The sequence below is a fragment of the Trachinotus anak genome, unplaced genomic scaffold (assembly GCF_046630095.1).
Source record: "Trachinotus anak isolate AG129_WGS33_773 ecotype Australia unplaced genomic scaffold, CSIRO_AGI_Tana_v1 ptg000001l, whole genome shotgun sequence".
In the NCBI taxonomy this organism is placed as follows: domain Eukaryota; kingdom Metazoa; phylum Chordata; class Actinopteri; order Carangiformes; family Carangidae; genus Trachinotus; species Trachinotus anak.
Window position 1 is genome coordinate 3,969,655 of NW_027273852.1, and position 20,017 is coordinate 3,989,671.

The following is a 20,017-nucleotide window of genomic DNA, read 5'->3' on the forward strand; positions in this document are numbered from 1 at the left end:
ACATTGTCCACTTTCAGAGCTTTTTTTTAAATTTCACCAGGTATTGCCTTTTTTTTATATTGATCTTATTATACGTTAACAAAAATATCTCCAAAAAAATGAAGAATCATCTGATCTACCAAGTGCACAAGAGTAATCTTTGAAACTATGCACACAATGGATGAAGATGACAAAAGGGTAGCATGTATTACAGGCCTGTTGCATGTCTTTGCACAGGTGTTAACAGTAGTGTATAGCCCTAGTGTACACAGTTAATAGGGTTAGAAAACTGCAAAGTGAAGGGGGAGCTGCCATGGTAATGTCCAAGAACCTTGCAGGGCATAAAATCTAGCTTATCTTTAATTCAGCTGGATACTATGATAGTTTGTCTTTACATTCAATGAAATACAAATAGATTAAATATCACTTAATGGGTTTCCTTACAACATATACAAATCTGATCTAACGCTTTTGTTCACTGTAGTGATCAATATTCTCTCCAGTGACTAACACGCACCGGCCATCTGTCAACCAGTCACTAAGATAAGACCCTTTGTGAACACTACCAGGTCTCTCCAGTCTCCAGTCCGTTTCTCTAACGCAGATCCGCTCCGTGTTTTCGAGGCGATCTCGTCGACGTCACAACAAGGAAGTGGAAGCGGGGATATTCACGGAACAGCTGTAGGTAGTTTTCAGGCAGTTCTGTCACAAATCACTACTCCTCAGCCAGGATGTTGAAGGCGGTTATCTTAATCGGAGGCCCTCAGAAAGGTGAGAGAAACAGTTCATGATTGTGGTGTTTTCACAGCCAGCGGTGTGTGGTTAAATGAAGCTAGGCTGCTAATGCTAACAAGACGCGCAGAGCTTGTTTATATACTGACGTGGCATAATGAGAGGTCAGCACACAAAGTAAACAACACCCAGGGCCTAATGAATTAATCATATTTTATAACCACAACTAACTGACGACTTGTAGATTTGCACATTGTTCCAACAATTGTTTCCTACCTGGGTAGCCTACCTGAGCCTACCTGGCTTATTCATTTTACTAAGGATTTGTAATGTTTGCTAAGTAAACGAGTATGTGCTGTCATGGAGTTACAGTCCATACACTTTTCATGTTCACTATGCATTCAGTCCACCATGAACTCGTTGATATTAAAGTATAAATACTTAGGACAGAATTGCTGGAACCAAGTTGAGCCTTAATAGAGATGAAGTAGGCTACCCCGTATCTACTCTCTCCTGTATGTGAGTAATCTGCTGATAATCCTCTGATCATTTAGTTCAGAAAACGTAAAAAAAAGGTGAAAAATTTCTATTCTGGTTTCTCAGGGTCAATGATGATGTCTTCAGATGTCTTGTTTTTTTGTCCAATCAAGTGTCGAATATCCAAACGCACCTGGTTTAATATGATATAAAACAGTGAGAGGCAGGAGATCTTTAAATTTGAGAGGATGAAAAACATTTTTTTGCTATTTTGGTATTTAAAAATTACTGTAATGACCATTCATCAAAACTATTTTTCTGTTGACTGATCAATTAATCAAACTAATCCTAACAGCTCTATAATCTACTACCTGACGCCAAATTTCTGACAGGATTTCTCATATATGAAAGTACAATACATCACATATGAAATAGCTAAAAGTTTGTTTTGATTTTGACGCATGCTAGAAACATGAGAACAAGTTATCTGAACTGTGATCTGATTTGTAAGTAATGAACTACGTCGCTTTGCAGGCACGAGGTTCAGGCCGCTGTCCTTTGAAGTTCCTAAACCCTTGTTTCCTGTAGCTGGTGTGCCCATGGTGCAGCACCACATTGAGGCATGTGCTAAGGTGAGTGTCACTGCAATACCACGTTTATTATAGTCACCAAATCATAGTACTCTACAATACAGTCTGCACTGGTTAGTGGCAATAAGTTTTGCCTGTACCTTGTGATGCAGAGATTAGCTTTTATGAAATCAGTCCAACAGTTCATCATCAACATCTTTTGTGTTAAAGGTACCAAATATGAAGGAAATTTTGCTCATCGGCTTTTATCAGCCAAATGAAGAACTAACCAGATTCCTGGTTAATGCACAGCAGGAGTTCAAAATTTCCATCAGGTAAAAAACTGAGCTGAAAATCAGGTTGACAGAAGAGCTCTTGGCTATCTCACTAGTACAGATAAATATAGTTATGTTCATATTCTCCCTTGCACATTCATAAATTTCATATATTTGGGGGATTGTGGGAGTTATAACGATGTACTGCTAAGGTGTCAAGATTCGTTTTTCTTTTTAGATTAGTCTTTTGTGACTAATATAGTCTTTTTCTTGCCTTGGTGCACCACCATTGTTCAGTGACTGTATGTTTGCTGTTCTTCCTGACTGTTCACCGCAGGTATTTGCAGGAGTATGCAGCCCTGGGCACTGGAGGGGGCATTTATCACTTCAGAGATCAGATTGTCTCTGGCAGTCCAGAGGCTTTCTTTGTTCTGAATGCGGATGTCTCCTCAGCGTTTCCTCTCACAGAGATGCTCAGCTTCCAGAAAGAACATGGAGAACCAAACAGCTTTGTTATCCTTGGGACAACGGTGAGGGTTTATTATTGGCATTTAGTAATGTCTTTCAAAGAACTTGTAAAATGTAGTGAAAGTAAAATTCTAAAAAGTATTTATCTGTATTTAGCTTCTGGACTATATTGAAATGTTTGTAATACATCTTGGTTCTGTGATGTCAAAATATAGAATTTGATATGTGCTAAACCATACCGCCGTTCTTCTCTTATCAGGCAAACAGAACACAATCTTTGAATTATGGCTGCATTGTTGAAAACGAGGAAACAAATGAGGTATTGAACTATTCCTACTTTATTCCCCTAAATAGTTAACCAGTGTTGTGTAACCTTGAGTTGTAACTACTCCGCTTTGTTAATGCAGGTCCTGCATTATGTGGAAAAGCCGAGCACATTTGTGAGTGACATCATCAACTGCGGTATCTACCTCTTTAACCCAGACATCTTCCAGCACATCGGCACAGTCTTCCAGAAGAATCAGCAGGACATGTCGTTGTGAGTTGAAGCGCTCCCTCTCAGGGGATCTGTGTGTGGGAATGCATGTAAATACCATTTACTCCATTTCTTTGGTTCTCTTCATTTGTCTTTTTTTCCTTCCCTTCTCCCCCCTGCCATGATTTCTGTTTCCTCACACACTCACCAGATATCCGTATGATGGGTAAGTTGGTACATTTAGGCTGCACGGTGTGGTTATAGAGCACTTAGTGTGTGGTGTGAGCTGTAGACAGACAACCCACGATAAGGCTACATAGGATGCTCTGTTTTTTGTTGCCTTTGCCCTTTTTCTGTGCACTTTTGATAAATTATGCACCTCCTATTTCAGTAGCAGCTCAGTATTTTTATTTATTCATTTGTTGTTATTTATTTATAGTTGTGTCTTTTAGCAAATATTATAGTTGTGTCTTTTGGCCAATTTTGCCCTTTAAATGGGCACTATTTGGGAACTGTTGGGAATGTCTTTGCCTGTCAGAGATTAAAGGTTTGACATGTTAGAAAATACACTTTTTTATTTTCTTGCTGAGAGTTTGAAAGGAGTGCAAAAACAGAATTGTAAAAATAACAATTTGCTGTTTTACCGTGTTTTATGTGTCTTGTAATTGCTGAGAGCTAAGAATCTGTCTGGCACATACACCAACTCGTTATTGTTTTCACTTTCACCTTTTGTACAGACTAAACCAAAATGAGATACAATTGGTTAATTAGTGAGCTTTAGAGATGCTGGTCGGCAGCTTTTGTTAGCTTTGGACAGAGCTAGGAAAGCTTTACCTCTGTTTCCACTTTTTTGTTAAGCTAACCAGCTGCTGGGCATAGTCTCATCTTTAAATGACAGATATGAGATCAGTAGTGATCTTCTCTTCTAACTCTGTGCCAGAAAGCAAAGTTCCTAAATTGTTGGAATTTTGTTCCAAGTCCAGAGTGCAGACAAAATTCACTTGAGATATCAATATCTGTAGGTAAAAAAGCCTTAGTCTAGTATCAGGTTTCATCTTTGTCCTGAAAATTGACCCTATTGTAGTTTTTTCTCCTGAGTGTCAAACACTGCATCCTGCATTTTACAATGGTCTGTTCCTCTTCTGAGCCACAACCCGAAAATTTACTGATTGTCTTATCTTTTTTTTATGTTGTTGTTAAAATTACTTGGACTTGGTGGAACTGTGTTTCATAGTTGCCAGCAAGAATTTTGTATTGGTCTTGTATCCCATTAATTCTTGCTCTATTTGTTAGCTGCTACACTACCAGCTGAGATTTCTCTCTGAATATTAGAAAACACTTCCTGTCTGATCACAGCCTAAATGTGCATGTTGACTTACTGGACCTTGGTCACACACATGAACTAAAATAATGCATGGGATCCATATAGGTTTGTTTGGAGATTTGACTTTTTTTTGCTTCTTATGTATCACATTCAGTGGTGTAGTAGACCTAACATTTGACGCCCCAAGGACATTTTAAAACTATTGCAAAAGGTCAAACCACACTGTGCATATACCTACTCGCATCAATAGCACTTAAATCAAGCCGGGCACTGAATCAGCAAAATTGTCAAACACATCAGAGATACTCGATAGAAATGAGAAGTGTTATACTGCAAAATCTCTCAGGGGCTACTTTGCCTCAAACCACATCTCAGCCTTTTTGGTAAAACTTCGATTATGGGTGCAATCCTTTAAAATATTCTTTTCATCAATATTTAACACTCTGTTTCATCTTGGGGCTCTCACAATACACTATGCCAGAAACCCTGATTAATATGGAACACATAGATTCTTTCACTTGAGTTTTGGTTCACTACTAGGTAATCAGCTTTAGTTTCAACCCAGCGCTGACACCATCAAAGTTAGTATCAGTGATGCATTTTAACTCAGTGCTCTCATTTCATTCTGTGGCCTCGATTGCAGGGCAATAAATTTCATGTTTTTATTCAGCTTCAAGATGCTTCGGTGGTAACAGAGCTACTGGGTTGGTTTCTCCACTCAACTGAATATTAGAGGACTCTCTAAAAGTGTTAAAATACAAGAGAGGTGAAGATGAAGCAATGGGAACTCTGTCTTAATTCCTAATTCCTCTCTTTTTTCAGGGGTAGTACAATTTCTGTTCAGATTCTTGTTTTAGATTATTTGAATTAGGTGGTCAGAGAGAGTTAAAGTAGCTTCTAAATGGGTATGTTTGGTTTAAGCTGCAACACAGGCCTGTAGAACCTGTTTTCATGGTTGAGAGGGGAGGAACCTTGGCTGCAGTATTACATCATTCACTTAGTATTTAGTGATTATACAGTACATACATTTAAGGCTAAGACTTAAGGGAGACCAAAAGAGATCCTTTTAAAAGATGGAGATTAAGAATGTATTGATATCATTCCCACTATACCTGATATTGGTCATCACATGATGTCACATTTAAAATGGATCTAAGTCAAAGCAGTCTTCATAATATAGTATATTTTTCTGTCAATATCTCAACTTTGTCTTGAATTTAATTCTAACCTTTAACTTTTAGTCCAATGTTTTGTTTTAATAAATAAGTCTCCTGCCTCCAGTATGTGACTCAGTGCCATAAACTGATCATTTCTCTTTTGCAGAGAGGAGCCAACCAATGGCTGGCACAGAGCAGAAGCCATCAGGCTGGAGCAGGACATTTTCACTGCCCTTGCAGGACAGGGCAAACTCTATGTGTATAAAACCCTCAGCTTCTGGAGCCAGATTAAATCTGCAGGGTGAGTGAATATGTCATAAACACCGTCAGGTTGAACAGCACATAAAGTTATTATTCTAACACGTACAACACCATAGCCTACCTAATGTCAGAGGAGAAGAGAGACTTTGGTCTAGCATAAATATGAGCTTCCAACTTAGTTTATGTAGTATTTAAAAATGATTTAGACATAGACAATACATTTCAATGGCTCAATGAGTCTCTATTAACTTGATAATTGTTTTCTGGTGGAGACAGCAGCCTTACCCATAATACAAAAACATGTTTTATGCTTTTAACCCCACAATCCTACCTTTTTGCTGTAAAATAAACAATGTGAACTTCCTTTGTTGTTTTTTTGTCATCTTTCTCAGGTCTGCAATTTATGCCAGTCGATTGTACCTCAACCAATATCACAAAACCCATCCTGAAAGGCTGGCCTCAAATAAAGAAGGAGGCCCCAATATAAGTGGTAAGATTCATTAATACTGTCTGCAGCTTTGTTCCTTCTCACATTTCCATAGGTATTTAAACAAGGTTTTTATTTGGACTTTTTGTTTCCCCAGGGAATGTCTATATTCATCCGACAGCCAATATTGACCCCACTGCTATGGTAAGAGTTCTTCCATATTGTGTTGCACTTAACTCTATAAATACATACACAAATACATTAAGGTAATTTCTATCTTTCACTGTGCAGTTGGGCCCCAATGTCTCCATTGGCACTGGAGTGACGATTGGTGCTGGGGTCAGAGTTCGAGAATCCATCATCCTCCATGGCGCAAATCTACAGGTGAGCCTCTGTAAATGAACAGTGGTTTCCAAGATGTACAAGAGGAGAGTTTTCCATCATGAGCGAAACATGACCAGCCACAGCTTGATGCTACGCAGAGCTCTGAATCTGTGCAGGCACGCCACACAAATTTCCATTCTGCTCTGCCCAAGTGGCAATTTCTTCAGCTGCATGAGGACTTTTTAATCACCTCTTCCTGTCTGGTCTCTTGGTGTCATGCCACGCAAGGCAGCGGGAGCAAGTTGCACTGTACTTTGGCTTCCAAAATGTGTATGAAGTGATGATGTAATTTTCTTTTTTTTTTTTTTTTGCCACATTAACAGGTGACTCTCAAGTTTAAGGTTAGGATTTGGTCTTGATTACACTCTGAAACTTTTAACCTCCCTCACAGTACAAAACATCAAGTTTGGAATTAAACTGGACCTCAAACTAATCGACTTGAAGGCAAATTTGTCTGCTCAGTCACTGTCGGTGACATCTTTACATTTTATTACTAACATTATCCACACTTCAGCAATGACTTCTCTGAAATTTATTTTTAAGCTCTTCAATCACAACAGAAATATTGTTGCCCATGCCTCTCACAAAGATGTCATTTTTAACGATTTGGAGGCCCTCATAATTTAATCTTATGTCTGCAGTGATGACTGGGGGCCTCTAAATTGAATCTAGACTGCAGGTGACTTATTGGCTTTCACTGCATATTGCCTACAAGCACAATTTGTTAGCTGAGGTCCGTTTCCAAATAAACATCCCCTGTTGTTAATATGGCATTATAAGTGCTGTGATATGGCCATGCCAGCAATTATTTCACATGTGGTAACAGTCTAATACAGTACACGTGCAGACCTGAAACCCTTTGATCCTTCAAAGGCGTATCTGCTGACAAATTTCTCAAAGTGTTTTCTTGTCACATTGTTTTTCCTGAAGGATCACTGCTGTGTTTTGAACAGCATTGTGGGATGGGACAGCACCATTGGAAAGTGGGCAAGAGTAGAAGGAACCCCAAGTGACCCAAACCCCAATGATCCCTATGCAAAGATTGACAGTGAGACCCTCTTCAGAGATGGAAAACTCACACCCTCAATTACTATTCTCGGTATGTGAAACTTGCATTCCTCATATGAATTGTTAAATATTCATTATATTCAGTATCAGAATACGTGTTTTTGTCAGAATGTTTAAACAATGTTCTCAGGAAGGAAAAATAAATGGATGAATGAGGGAAATACTTCCCTTTCCCAGATTTTGGTTGTGACAGGGTTACTTCAAACTGCTGGGTTCAGTCCCAGCAGTTATCTACAGCATGTATTTGGATGCATTTGTCTTTCAGTTTTCTAGCAGCAAGTGGCCTGTGTCACCAGCTAAGAGGGAAGAATGTCACTGGTGCAGTTTAGATGTTATGATTGTTGGGGACATACTTTGCAGAGTCTGTATAAATAAACAGTGTTGCATGTTAGGTGTAAAGAAAACAATCAAAACTTGCCCAGTGGTGGAGTGGTTAGGGCCACATACCATGTGGGCATACTGAACCCAGCGCACCTGGTCCCTGGTTCGACTCTCGGCCAGCCGGACCCATTACTACATGTCTCTCCCATAGTTCCTGTCTGTCTCCCCCTGTAAAATAAAGGCACAAAAATTGCCCCAAAAATAAAACTAAAAAAAAACTTTATCAACTTGTTTCAGAAAAAACACAAGTCTAGGATGTCAAAGAAATATCTGAACCCAGAGAGGGCCATATAATTGAAGTTAAAATCCCCATTTGTTCTTCTCAGGGAAGGACAACATGACAAACTATTTTTGCATGCATTTGTCTTTCAGTTTTCTAGCAGCAAGTGGCCCGTGTGGTACAAAAAGCATTGTTGAAAATTTGCATTATCCATCTGACATTTTTGTCCATCTTTAGTGCCGAGTGCTTATTTTTTTGAAGTTTTTACACAGCATTTCCTAGGTGTCACCTTTCAAAAAGTCTTTGTGACTCTCGAGAGTCTTGTTTGAAATTGCTATTCTTTTCAAGCAAACTAGAAATTAGAAATAATATAAAAAGTGTACATTTCCTATATGTTAGGAGTGAGGTTTACAATTCAAATGTGTTATGTCTCGGCACTACACTGCACAGACTAAATGCAGCCATGCTTTGTCTCCTCAGGTTGTAACGTGACCATCCCCTCTGAGGTGATTATACTCAACTCAATCGTCCTCCCACATAAAGACCTAAACCGCGGCTTCAAGAACCAAATTATTCTTTAGTTAATCTTCCTCGTGCTTCTGTCCACTTACTGTCACTGATGAAGGATGCAGCTGGACGACTGCTGGCACTGCCTCTGAGTTACTGTATATAAGATGTCAAAAATGAAGATATGGGACATTCATTACACAGTTTTGAAAGATAGATTTTTATATATTTGTCCTCAAGCCTTTATGCATCATTGGGTGTCAGCAAAATTAGACAGAGGCTAATCACGCATGTTGATTCACCTTGAAAAGGGCTGTCATGCCAGAGGTTTATATTGGTTTTTTATTAACTTTACTGAACTGTAAAATTACTACACATAGTATGTGGTTGGGTGTAATATGATGAATATAATGTTAAATAAATGAAGTTTAAAGACAAACATGCCCTGTTTCTCAAGGACATCCTTGGCAAAGCTGAGACTAAAAATCACTGGCTACTAACTGATTAATTTTCAGAGGTGATTATTTCTGTGGCGCTCTGATTAAAACCTTTTAGCATCTTCATTGTTATTCTCAAAAACACTATCTATCAATGAGATTTACATTGCAATCAAGTAATGTTGCCTTTTAAAATGTAAACTTAGCAGGGGGCCTTGAGAATAAGCACAATACTTAAATAGTGCATTCGCAATCACTGAAGGAGCTGTTCCAATTTATGGATACAGCAAATTAACATTTACTTATTAAGCCTTCGACCCCTCATGATCACTTCAGCAGTTCTGTTCCAATTATTGCGGTGAGTGCGTCTATTAAGGAGCAAAGTCAATTGTGCAGATTTTGATCAAATCTTCTCACAACTTACCCTCAAATGAAGAGGGAAAACAAGTTAATGTACATTTTTTTTCATGATGACTGTAGTTTCATATGTAGCTGCTGGTGCTTTACAGATTCAGGTGCCTTACTGCTTCAAAAAACTGCCTGGGGGCTCTCATTACTGTGTTTTTATCCTCTTGGTGGGATGTTCATCAACTGGGCTAAAACCTCGATGCTCCTCACATGAAAGGCAAAGCTAATATTCATTAGATCAAATAGGCTTTCCACTCCCATAACAGTGAATCTTACAATTTATTTATGCAGAGAACTGCTCAAAGTGGGGGTAGAGTTAGCAGATCCAAATTCAAATATTATTCGCTGAACACTTAATAACAACATGCTGCTGAAAGCTTGTTCAGGGTTTTGCCTTCTGCCTCCTTGGCATCTTAGGGAAACTAAATGGGAAACATAGTCTGTGTTCATCTCTGAGCAGGTCAGCAGAGGAAACTCAAGAGCAGGGATGTAGATATTAAAAGAAGTAAATGCAGAGGACAGAGTGACAGCAATGGTGACATGACAAAAGTTGGATTCAAATCCCCACGTCCTGACTCACGAAGGGCATTTTAGCTTGGTGACTCAGACAACATGTCAGCTGCCAGGAAATGTGTTTACACACCTTTTTCAGTCAACATGGATTTTTTAAAAGCATCTCTGCTCCTCTAGTCTATGTGTCAACTTTTCTTGTCTTTGTGGTTTTTCAGGGGGTTGTTTTCATCAATTTTCCTGTCGTGGGTTGTCCGTATCTTACGTTCAATGTTATAACGTGACAACTTTTAGAGGTGTGCGAATGTCATCATTAATGAATTCATAACAATTTCAGATACAGTGTGCCTGTGTCACCAGCTAAGAGGGAAGAATGTCACTAGTGCAGTTTAGATGTTATGATTGTTGGGGACATACTTTGCAGAGTCTGTATAAATAAACAGTGTTGCATGTTAGGTGTAAAGAAAACAATCAAAACTTGCCCAGTGGTGGAGTGGTTAGGGCCACATACCATGTGGGCATACTGAACCCAGCGCACCTGGTCCCTGGTTCGACTCTCGGCCAGCCGGACCCATTACTACATGTCTCTCTCCCATAGTTCCTGTCTGTCTCCCCTTGTAAAATAAAGGCACAAAAATTGCCCCAAAAATAAAACTAAAAAAAAACTTTATCAACTTGTTTCAGAAAAAACACAAGTCTAGGATGTCAAAGAAATATCTGAACCCAGAGAGGGCCATATAATTGAAGTTAAAATCCCCATTTGTTCTTCTCAGGGAAGGACAACATGACAAACTAAGAGACTTTGCCAAACATAAAAAATACGTAAAAAATCTTTACAACAACAGATGTAGATGAAATATCTTCTAAGTTGTTTGTGTCTCTCAAGGAAAATTGGAGAAGTCTTCCCACATGGAACTAAAGCAGGCTATCAAATTATTATTCATGATGACCCTATGGAACAAAATACTGCTGTAAAACTTGGTTAAATCAACATTTTCTCACAAAACAAAATGTATATAAAAGGCTTCACAACAGTAGTATTTGTTGAGGGGCTGTTGTATCAGACTGCATTATATTGTAGGTGCCCAACCCCTGTATTCCCATGACATTTCCAACTCATTTCAAGCTTTTACACTAACAGTTGCCATAATCAGACAAGTCATTGTTGTGCCAGAGGTTGTGTTTAACAGGGCAGTCAGTACAATATAACAGGTCCTCTGTAAATGAAGCATGAGGAAAGCCAAAGTGTCTCTATTAGCCTTTGGAAAGTCTCCTGTGGTTGGATGCATTCTGTTTTCAACAGGGATCTCTGGTGAGGACAAATGTTGGGGCTATGAATTGATCGGAGGGCAGGCAATAAGTTGTGACAGTGTGGATACGCTGTAACTAGAAAGAGAATTGAGGGCACAAAACTAACTTAAGTGCTAGTAAGTTTTCACATCATCAATTTAGTGAACTAGAGTTTACCCGTTGATTACCAACAAACGGGCATGTATACATCTATTTCAAGGCAAACATCCAAACTTGCTCTGTTTTTTGCTGCTAAAGCATTTCATGAAGTTTTGAATCATTTCCGGTCTGTTGATATTCAGATCTCCCGTCATTGTGAGGCCACGGTCATGTGGGTCCCGCTCGCGCCTCAGATGTTGAAAGCTACTGGCCACTGAGCTTTGTTCAACCACATTCAGTTTCCAGTGACCACTACAATTTGAGGTTTTCAAGGGTTGCAGCTCCTCAAAAGGCCATGAGATAGTGTATGCAAAAACAGGAGTGGTTGCACGACATGTTTGTCTTGATAGACTGGTCTCTCAAGCCTCAGCATTTAGCTCTTCTGGTTGCCACTCACCCTCCCCACCTCAGCTCCATCCTGCATTATTTTTATTTGGCTTCAGCCACTGAAAAAACTGAATATGACAAAGAGTAAGACTGGTGGTGAGTAAAAGTAATGCTTTCAGAAAGTCTTTTTAAAAATCATGATAACAAAATCTTTATTCTTTTCATGCTTTGACATCTTGAGATGTGCAAATAATTTCCAAGCTAACACTAAGTACTCAAAGCCTCCATTAAATGGCTGTGGAGTTGGAGTGTAAGTCTGAGAGGCTCCTTTAGTTTCTCTAAAACAATTCTCGTCAAGGCCACAGAAAACAGTCCACTTTGCCGAGCATAAAAAAATACACGTTTATCTTTCCAACTGCTCCCCCTGAGGCACTCTGTGACGTCTTGTCTCAAACATGAGGGAAAGAAGTCAAGGCAAAGGAGAAGGAGATCAAACACTGTACCAGTTTTCATACAAACAAAGAATAGACAGAGAGTAAGAAAATAAACAGCCGTTGATGATAAATTATCATTATTATTGTTATTATAGTATCTGATTATACTCAAGCCTGGACTTGAGAGTCTTTTCTTTTTCCTTGTAGAAAGAAATCCTTGTCAGTTCCTTGTCACACTCCAGTTTATGATGAGACAGTGAATTAAAAATCAACCAGAAAAACCAATATAACAGCAACAGCTGCTTTCAAATGTACGATTAAGTTTCCAGCCAAGTAAAAGGTTAAAGCCTCAGTGGACAAACCCAATGTCTGTTCATATAAAAGAATAAACAAAATAAAATCAGCTTCAGTGGTCATTGTTTCCTCCCAGCTATTGCGTGCATGCGTGTGTTTGTGTGTGTATGTGTGTAGGAGGTCTGGCAGTGGTGGCCAGACTGACTATGGGCAAAGGTCCAAGGATGTTTCCACCTGAGAGGACAGGTGGAGGGTTTGCGTGTCTGCGCACTGAAAGGATGATGCCTAACAGAAGCCTAAAGGACTGACAAATGAGCTGTCAAATAGAAACTGACATCTCATACTGCTCAAATTCATACAGTAAAAAAAAAAAAGCATTTGGCTGTCATGCATTACCAGTGAATACTAATGTTTCACTAAACTGTGCTCGGAAACATGAAAGAACGCCAGTTCCCCAGATCCCACAAGGGGTGTAAAGCAGGTGGCTTTGTTCCTCACTCAGCAGATGTACCGTGTTCCACAAATGTTAAGTCAGAGTTTTTGACTTCTGACTTTGATAAATGCAATGTTATACCCACTGAAACAGAAATGCCCACTGGACAACAAATTTGTCTCAACCCTGAAGATTTTAAGCTGCATTTTATACTGTCTACACTGCAGAAATATGTATCTTAACTCTTTACAGTACAAGGTAACAGCTACTATTGAATGACCTGACATAGAGCGTATCTAAAAACCCCTTTTTTCTTCTAAAGTCTTTTCTTCATCTTTCATATGTCAATTACATGTTCTCTCTGAAAGTGTTTAGGGCGGGAAGGGCATTACTTTCGAAGAGGAACTTGCCAAGGTCTTTGGCACAGTATACTGCAGAAAAGGGGAAAAAAATGTGATCTATGTAGCTGAAAATGTTGTTTGATTGCACGTGTTGTCAAAGATCAGCATAATAAACAACTTAAATGAATCAAGTAATCACCTCATCATTTTTATTTATGAGATAACGTGTTTTATGATAACAGTCCTTGGAGGAGTCTGCATCAACAGCTAAACACCATCCTCTCATTCCAGGCACTGTAGGGCATACTGGGTCAAGGTTTAGCTAGATAAAAACAGCAATGACATGTTTTTGCTCAAATGTTGACAGTCTAATGAATATTGCTGTGACTCATACCTTCACAGGACTAAATACCAACTTTGAAAAAAAATCATTGGTGATTACACTCTTCCAGTTGACAACTTTCATCTGACTTTGAATGCAGCATTAGTAACAGCTCTAGAAACAGAAAGTCGTGAGGTTGCCATGCAGTTTGATTAAAACCCAATTTTCATGTTGTGTACTTCCATTTGTGTTTTTTGTGCCTTTCTCTGTTTGCTTTGCCAAGTTTAATACTAAGGGGCTAAGCCGAGTCAGAATCCCCACATTGAAAACAGTCTTAGTTCCACTTCTCAGCAGACTGAACTTTCATAAACTCAGCTGCTCTCTCTCTCTCTCTGGTCAAATACCTCTGAGCGCCGGATTTAACACAAACAATGTCTGAAACTAAGAGAAGTCATTAAATGTGGACCACTGCACCTGCATGAACATGAAATTGGCAGTTGAAGTTTGTTTCACTTAAAAAGTGCAGTGTTGTGATAAACTTGTATTCTAAGGCACAATGCACTGTATTTTGTCATCTCTTTGAAACTGCTGTTGAGTGGGATTCATAAAAGAACAAATCTAGACTTTGATACTGTCCTCAATCAAAATACTGTGAAGTAAACCAGTCAATGAAATAATGTAGAATACATTGATGCATTCATCTGGACTATAAGAAGACGTTATTATACACACCAAAAACTAAGAAAAGAAAAACTTGGCTGTGGCTGCTTTTGTAAAGGTGACGGTCATTTGTGCAAGTGTTGATTACATTAGATTTTGGTGATTAAGATATCATTAACTCTCCCATATTTTTTACTGGACTACAAATTCCAGACTGCATTTTCACAAATTCAGAAGTTTTCATATTTCAACCTGGTGAAAATGCGTACAATAGTAATTTAATGCTCCACAAAGCCATGTTATTTTATTTAATATTAAATAGAATCAAATGTAGTGTTGGAAATGAAAAACCTGCATACCACTGCAGGTTGTCGATCAAACAGGAGCCAAAACAGCACCACAATGGGGCTTATGTGTCACTGTTGGCAGGACTCCAATGGGATGTCTATGTCGTTCTGTTAATACAAGCAGGCAATTCAAAAAACATTTGAAATCACACGATACAATGAATAATATGTATATTTCAGTAATATGATCACGCAATGTCTTCACCTGTTCTCTCATAGCTAATATCAGAGTGCAGAAAATACTCATAAATGACTGACAACCAGTGAAAAAAATAAATATTTCAGTAATTAATCACAAAGGGCATTTAAAATGTGTTTTTTGCAAGAGGGCACTGAATCTATTACAGTTTACTGCTCTCATACTGAGTGACATTGGCTCCCTTGTGGTCCAAATTAGCCAGTGAGAGACTTCTGCCCATCATTCAGATATGCAATGTATTTGTACTCATGGACCAGAAATCACACCAGCTGCATAGATTGCAGCTGGTGGAAAACCATCAGGGTGCCAAAGTGTGAGCCTCCCCTCAGGTTAAAAATACTCAAATCACCAACTTGTATTTGAATGATCCAAGAGTTCCGCTATAAAATAGCAAACATCAAGCTGTGATACACTTCAAAAATGATAAAATGACACAAAATACAGCATTGAGTGATGGAAGTCTCTTCCACAACCATAGCTTTGTCCATATTATGTTTCAGACTACTTCTTACCCTGGAGGAAAAATTTACATTTTTCTGCATTTATGATTTTTACTTCTTTTCCATCTCTCCTTTTAATAAATTCAATCCAATCCAATATTCTAGCTGTGCAGAAATGTGATTTAAAGGCTTTGAGTATGGGTGAAAACCACTGCGTTGCTGCTGACAGCCTCACCTTGATAGGCTGGTTGCCTCAGTTTTGAAGTAGGCTTCGAATATCCACATCCACCTGACTGTGGGCACATTTGAGTTTCAACTATATAGCGGCTTTTGACTTAACTGATTTCATCAGCTGCTCTTTATATCTCTTGAGCTCCAGCTCAGCATGAAGCTTTTGAGTGGCCTCAAAGTGTTAAAGCACTTTAGCCAACTGAGATCATACAGGAAATGAAACTCACTAAAATCTAGTAGAACTAACAAGACTGACAGGACAATTAAATGTTTGCGACTTCTTTTTATGATCATAATAATGATTAAAAAAGTCTAAACAATCGAAGGATCTTCAACAGAGATACTGGGCTGATTAATAACCGTGGCTTTGTAGCTGCAGGTAGTAGTGTCATATTTGACTCTGTTCCACCTCATGTAGCTCACTTTTTCCAACATGAATCAAAGTAATAATTTCCCTTGGTTTCATGACCTGAATTCACGTAGCCTACCTTATATTCAGCCCATGGTATCGTTTAGCTGTGATTTACCATGTCCTGCATTTTGAAATTTCTTCATATAGTAGCCTAATGATATGTTGTAATGTCAGCAGAAATATAATCTTTGACAAAAAAAAAAAAAAAAAAAACCAACAAAAAAAAAAAAAACACAGTGACTGAGCATTAAACGATGAGGAAGTTTGACACAAACCCTACACAAGACAAAGCTGGCCTGTAAGAAGCTGACAGTAAGTGCTGCTATTATTCAGATTAAAAATGTAATTCATAATGAATTTTTTTGATAAAGTTTCGGTCCATATTGTGTTTTGAATATCAAACACACTCCTTGTCGGCATCAAACGTATATATACGTGTATATATATATCGACGTCTATGGCAACAAAGGTGAAAACTTTGTGGTTTGACTACACGGACGCTTTGAAGTGACGTCCCATTAATTCGCCAACAACCCAGCCGTCTGTTGTCGTGTAGCTGGCTCACCATGTTGTTTACGTCTCAGACTTGTTCACCGATGTCGTGATGAGATATTATTCATCCCAACCTGGACTAAAGGTGTTGTCGCATAGGTAAGTGTGGTCCAACCACCTGTGTGTTGTTTTTCAGAGCTGGAAATGAAGAGTGTGACCTCAGACTGGCGTCTGCAACAGTGAAGACTTGGCTTGTTCTAAAATAACCATTACAAATTATTATTTTATATTCCCATTTCATTTATATCAAATTAGGGCGATGCTTTTCACATTGACTTAAACTATTATTTTTCTGTCCAGCAAAAAAAAAAAAAAAAAAGCTCAATAAACCTTCTGCATTTGGGTTCTGTTAAAGCGCATGCGCCTCAGCAGTACACGCTCAGGTGTAAATGACATCACTGATTGGCTGCAGAGGCGCTCAGCTGGGGTCATGGTGTGGAGCAAACTGGTCCACTGGCTTTACTGGGACGGTGGAGGGAAACCATAATGAATGCAATTTGTTACGCCTGTGCTTTTCTAGCTGTGACAAGCCAAATATTGCTGTCATGAAGAAAGACTAATAGAACAGGGAAGTCACTTCAGTGTGTATTGTAAATTACTTACCTAATTGTGTTTTAACTTAGAGATAGCATTTGGTGAAGTAAGGTTGATTTGATAAAAGTGAAATATTATACATGTATACATGCAAACTGCAATTGGTAAAATGTACAGTGTGGAAACTTTCTGGTGGAGGACATCTCTACCCCAGGCTGAATTACCATCTGGGTAAGGTCAGCAACTGCCCAAGGACCTCAGGCCACCTTGGGCCCCCAAAGCTATGATTTACTCCATATTATTTGGATGTACATAATTAGATTAATTGGAAAATTGTACCACTGAAGTAAGGTATTAGCTATGACAGGTCCACCTGTCTTGGTTAGCGACAATGTGTCAAAATCAAATTTTAAGACCTCAGTTCTATTTGTTGGATTTTAGACAATTATTCCTGTAAAAATCATGTTTAATTGTAAAACTGTTGCCCCAGTTCACGAGTCCTCGTATACAGGAACCTCTTCAGCGGAGGTGGCGAGTGCAAAGTTAGCATGACCCATAGAGTCACAGCAGCCACATTCATGGGAAATATGCCAGTTTGAAATAAACCTTTTTAGCCTTTCACTGAAGAAGAAAAAAAAAAAAAAAACAGATTACAGATTGAAGTTAATATAGTGATGCGTAGACTCCAGTCATAGAGAGAGCAGACAGACATGCAAGTATAGTCACACAGATGCTTATGAGTAACCACCGACAGTTGCTGGAGAGCAGAAGGGCCATGCAGCCAAGTGAAGCCTTGATAATGTGGGGCTGGAAAGCTTCTTGATTTATGCAGTGGGGTAGATGGTCCAAATGTATCCTCCTGAAATATTTATTAGACATGCACACCATCACTCTGCATTCTGAATGCAATAGTGGTGGGTGGACAGAACGCTATGCATCGCATAATGCAGGGCTGTCACGTACTAATGGAGGATGGCAGTGTGATTATTTGCATCATTTCCATAAGATCATAATTTTGCACATTCTGTACATCTAAGATTAAAGCATCTGAGAAATACCCTATCCTGGGGGATGTTTGCTTCTGCTGTGCTGGCATCAGCTGTCAGACAGCCCGTGCATTAAGATAGACTTATGTATATTGATGTCTTGTCAAAGAATAGTTACGTTCACTAACACATCAGCTTCCCTTCCTCTGAGTGAGCTGGTTACTCAGCTAGAACTGACCACACACTGTGCAGTCGGAATAATATGTTCTGTTCATTATCCAGCAGTATGTGTTATTACTTATTTTACTGGATATGCCACGATGTTCAAAATAAGTGTACAACAAAGAAATCTGCAGTACCAGTGTTTTTAACTCTTGCCATAGTTTTCTTTTTATTCCAAACTAGACTATAACTATATTGAACTCAACTGTGACTAGAAAACAATTTTACCACTGAAACAGAACCTATGTGGGTTTGTTTCCTCCACACTACCCACTGTAGCCACATTTACCAACATTTAGCTCATCTGAAGTTCATTTTTCAGACATTGTCTGCTGTAACTAACTCACACAGTTCCACATCAACTAGTTAGTAATGTGGGTCCTGTGGTACCTGTATAGTACTCAAGTCTTCAGTTCACAAACTGAGGTTTTCTGATATGAAATATTATTACAATATTTCTAATCTCTGTTGTGATTAGTAATTCAGAAATATATAAAACAAATATTTACAAAAATGTAACTTGCCTTGTTGTTTATTATTTTTTCTTTTCACAGATCTCTGGAGGTTCACCATCCAGTCAAGTTCTACACCAATTTCTCAGTGTGGCTGAGGCTCAGGGCAATGCAATTACAGGTAGGAACAAAATTTCATTTTTTATTGATGTGAACACCTGTTTCCTAAACTGGAACTCCTGTTCAGCATTACCCTTGTCTAAGATGAAACTTAAAGGTGCATTTTTCTGTCCCCAGTAGAGGGCACTGTGGGTATTCATTAAGGTGAGACGTGTGTCTGTGTGTGACCCCCCCAGTGATTACAGTGTTTGAGCAAAGCTGTGTTGTATTTGGTTGACTTTGTGGCACTTAGTAAATAAGCTGTGGGGTAGCATTAGAGGCTTTTTCCTATATTTACATCTAGTGTTCCCTCTGCACCTGTAAGGACAGCAAAACACACAAAATTAAAATACGTCTCATTTCTTATTGATCTAACAAACCTTTGCTGCAGATTAGACAGTTGAGATCTCACTGCTAGATGCAGATGCATGCCTAAGTCTAAAAGAAGGTGTTTGTGTAGGCTTTGATATATTCATGAGTTAAGTCCTATCACTGGGATGTTGATTCAGACATTTAAACTTAAATATGTCATGCTACTGCATGTCCTGAGTACAAGCAGTGATGTACCATGCAAGCATACATACAAATAATAGTATGGACCAAATGTGGAAAAAAAAATATAACTCAACTACTGTGATGCAAATTAGAATTGATACATCAGAGGAGAGGAATGATTTGAAATCTTGCAGGTGAGTCTCCACTACACTACACTTTCATCACCCAGTCTCTATAATGCTGTCTGTTTGAATGAGAAACGGGCAGACTTATATTAATGGATCTCTTGGATCCTTTGTGCAGAGTAATTTCTGATTTATCTTTCTCTTTTACCCACCTTTTTTCTTTGTCTCTGCACCCTTCCACCCCATACTCATCTCCCATTGCACATGAATGCATGCACACTTTTATTATTGGTGTCCCCTCCAGTCTCCTCATCTGTCTTTCTCTGTGTATGTAATCCTTTCATAATTATAGAAATGGAGTTTTCTCACCATATTAAGTGTGCATGTCAAGATAAAAAAAATGTCATTTTGGTGGGCACAGTTGTGAAGAATCTGTTATGACTTTACAAAACATTTTTATGAAACATTCAAAATTATCAGCAGGCAATAATAAGACATTGGATTTACTTGCCACGTTAATTTAGATGAAATGGGGTTTATCTGT

At 38.7% G+C, this 20,017-nt stretch overlaps 2 protein-coding genes across 4 annotated transcripts in view; both read left to right on the plus strand.

The window, feature by feature from the left end:
• The first annotated feature begins 590 nt into the window (after nt 1–590).
• gmppaa (GDP-mannose pyrophosphorylase Aa) lies at nt 591–9,143 on the plus strand. Of its 2 annotated transcripts, XM_071497980.1 has the most exons (13): nt 591–750; nt 1,723–1,820; nt 1,989–2,092; nt 2,370–2,562; nt 2,760–2,819; nt 2,908–3,038; nt 3,187–3,201; nt 5,623–5,757; nt 6,110–6,207; nt 6,302–6,348; nt 6,436–6,528; nt 7,459–7,627; nt 8,678–9,143. In XM_071497980.1, exons 1-13 carry the CDS (start codon nt 711–713, stop codon nt 8,776–8,778), a joined length of 1,284 nt encoding a protein of 427 aa, XP_071354081.1. In that variant the 5' UTR covers nt 591–710; the 3' UTR covers nt 8,779–9,143. The 2 variants fall into 2 exon arrangements, with proteins under 2 accessions (XP_071354081.1, XP_071354159.1); XM_071498058.1 differs by lacking the exon at nt 3,187–3,201.
• Nucleotides 9,144–16,128: 6,985 nt separating this feature from the next.
• The window catches only part of asic4a (acid-sensing (proton-gated) ion channel family member 4a), a 171,705-nt gene continuing 167,816 nt past the window's right edge, over nt 16,129–20,017 (plus strand). The window contains exons 1-2 of one of the 2 annotated variants that reach the window (XM_071497722.1): nt 16,129–16,260; nt 18,797–18,875. In XM_071497722.1, coding sequence (XP_071353823.1) covers nt 18,864–18,875 — 12 coding nt within the window. In that variant the 5' untranslated portion in view covers nt 16,129–16,260; nt 18,797–18,863. Of the gene's footprint in view, nt 16,261–16,422; nt 16,600–18,796; nt 18,876–20,017 lie in introns of those variants that run through there. The other variant, XM_071497638.1, reaches the window with a different exon arrangement.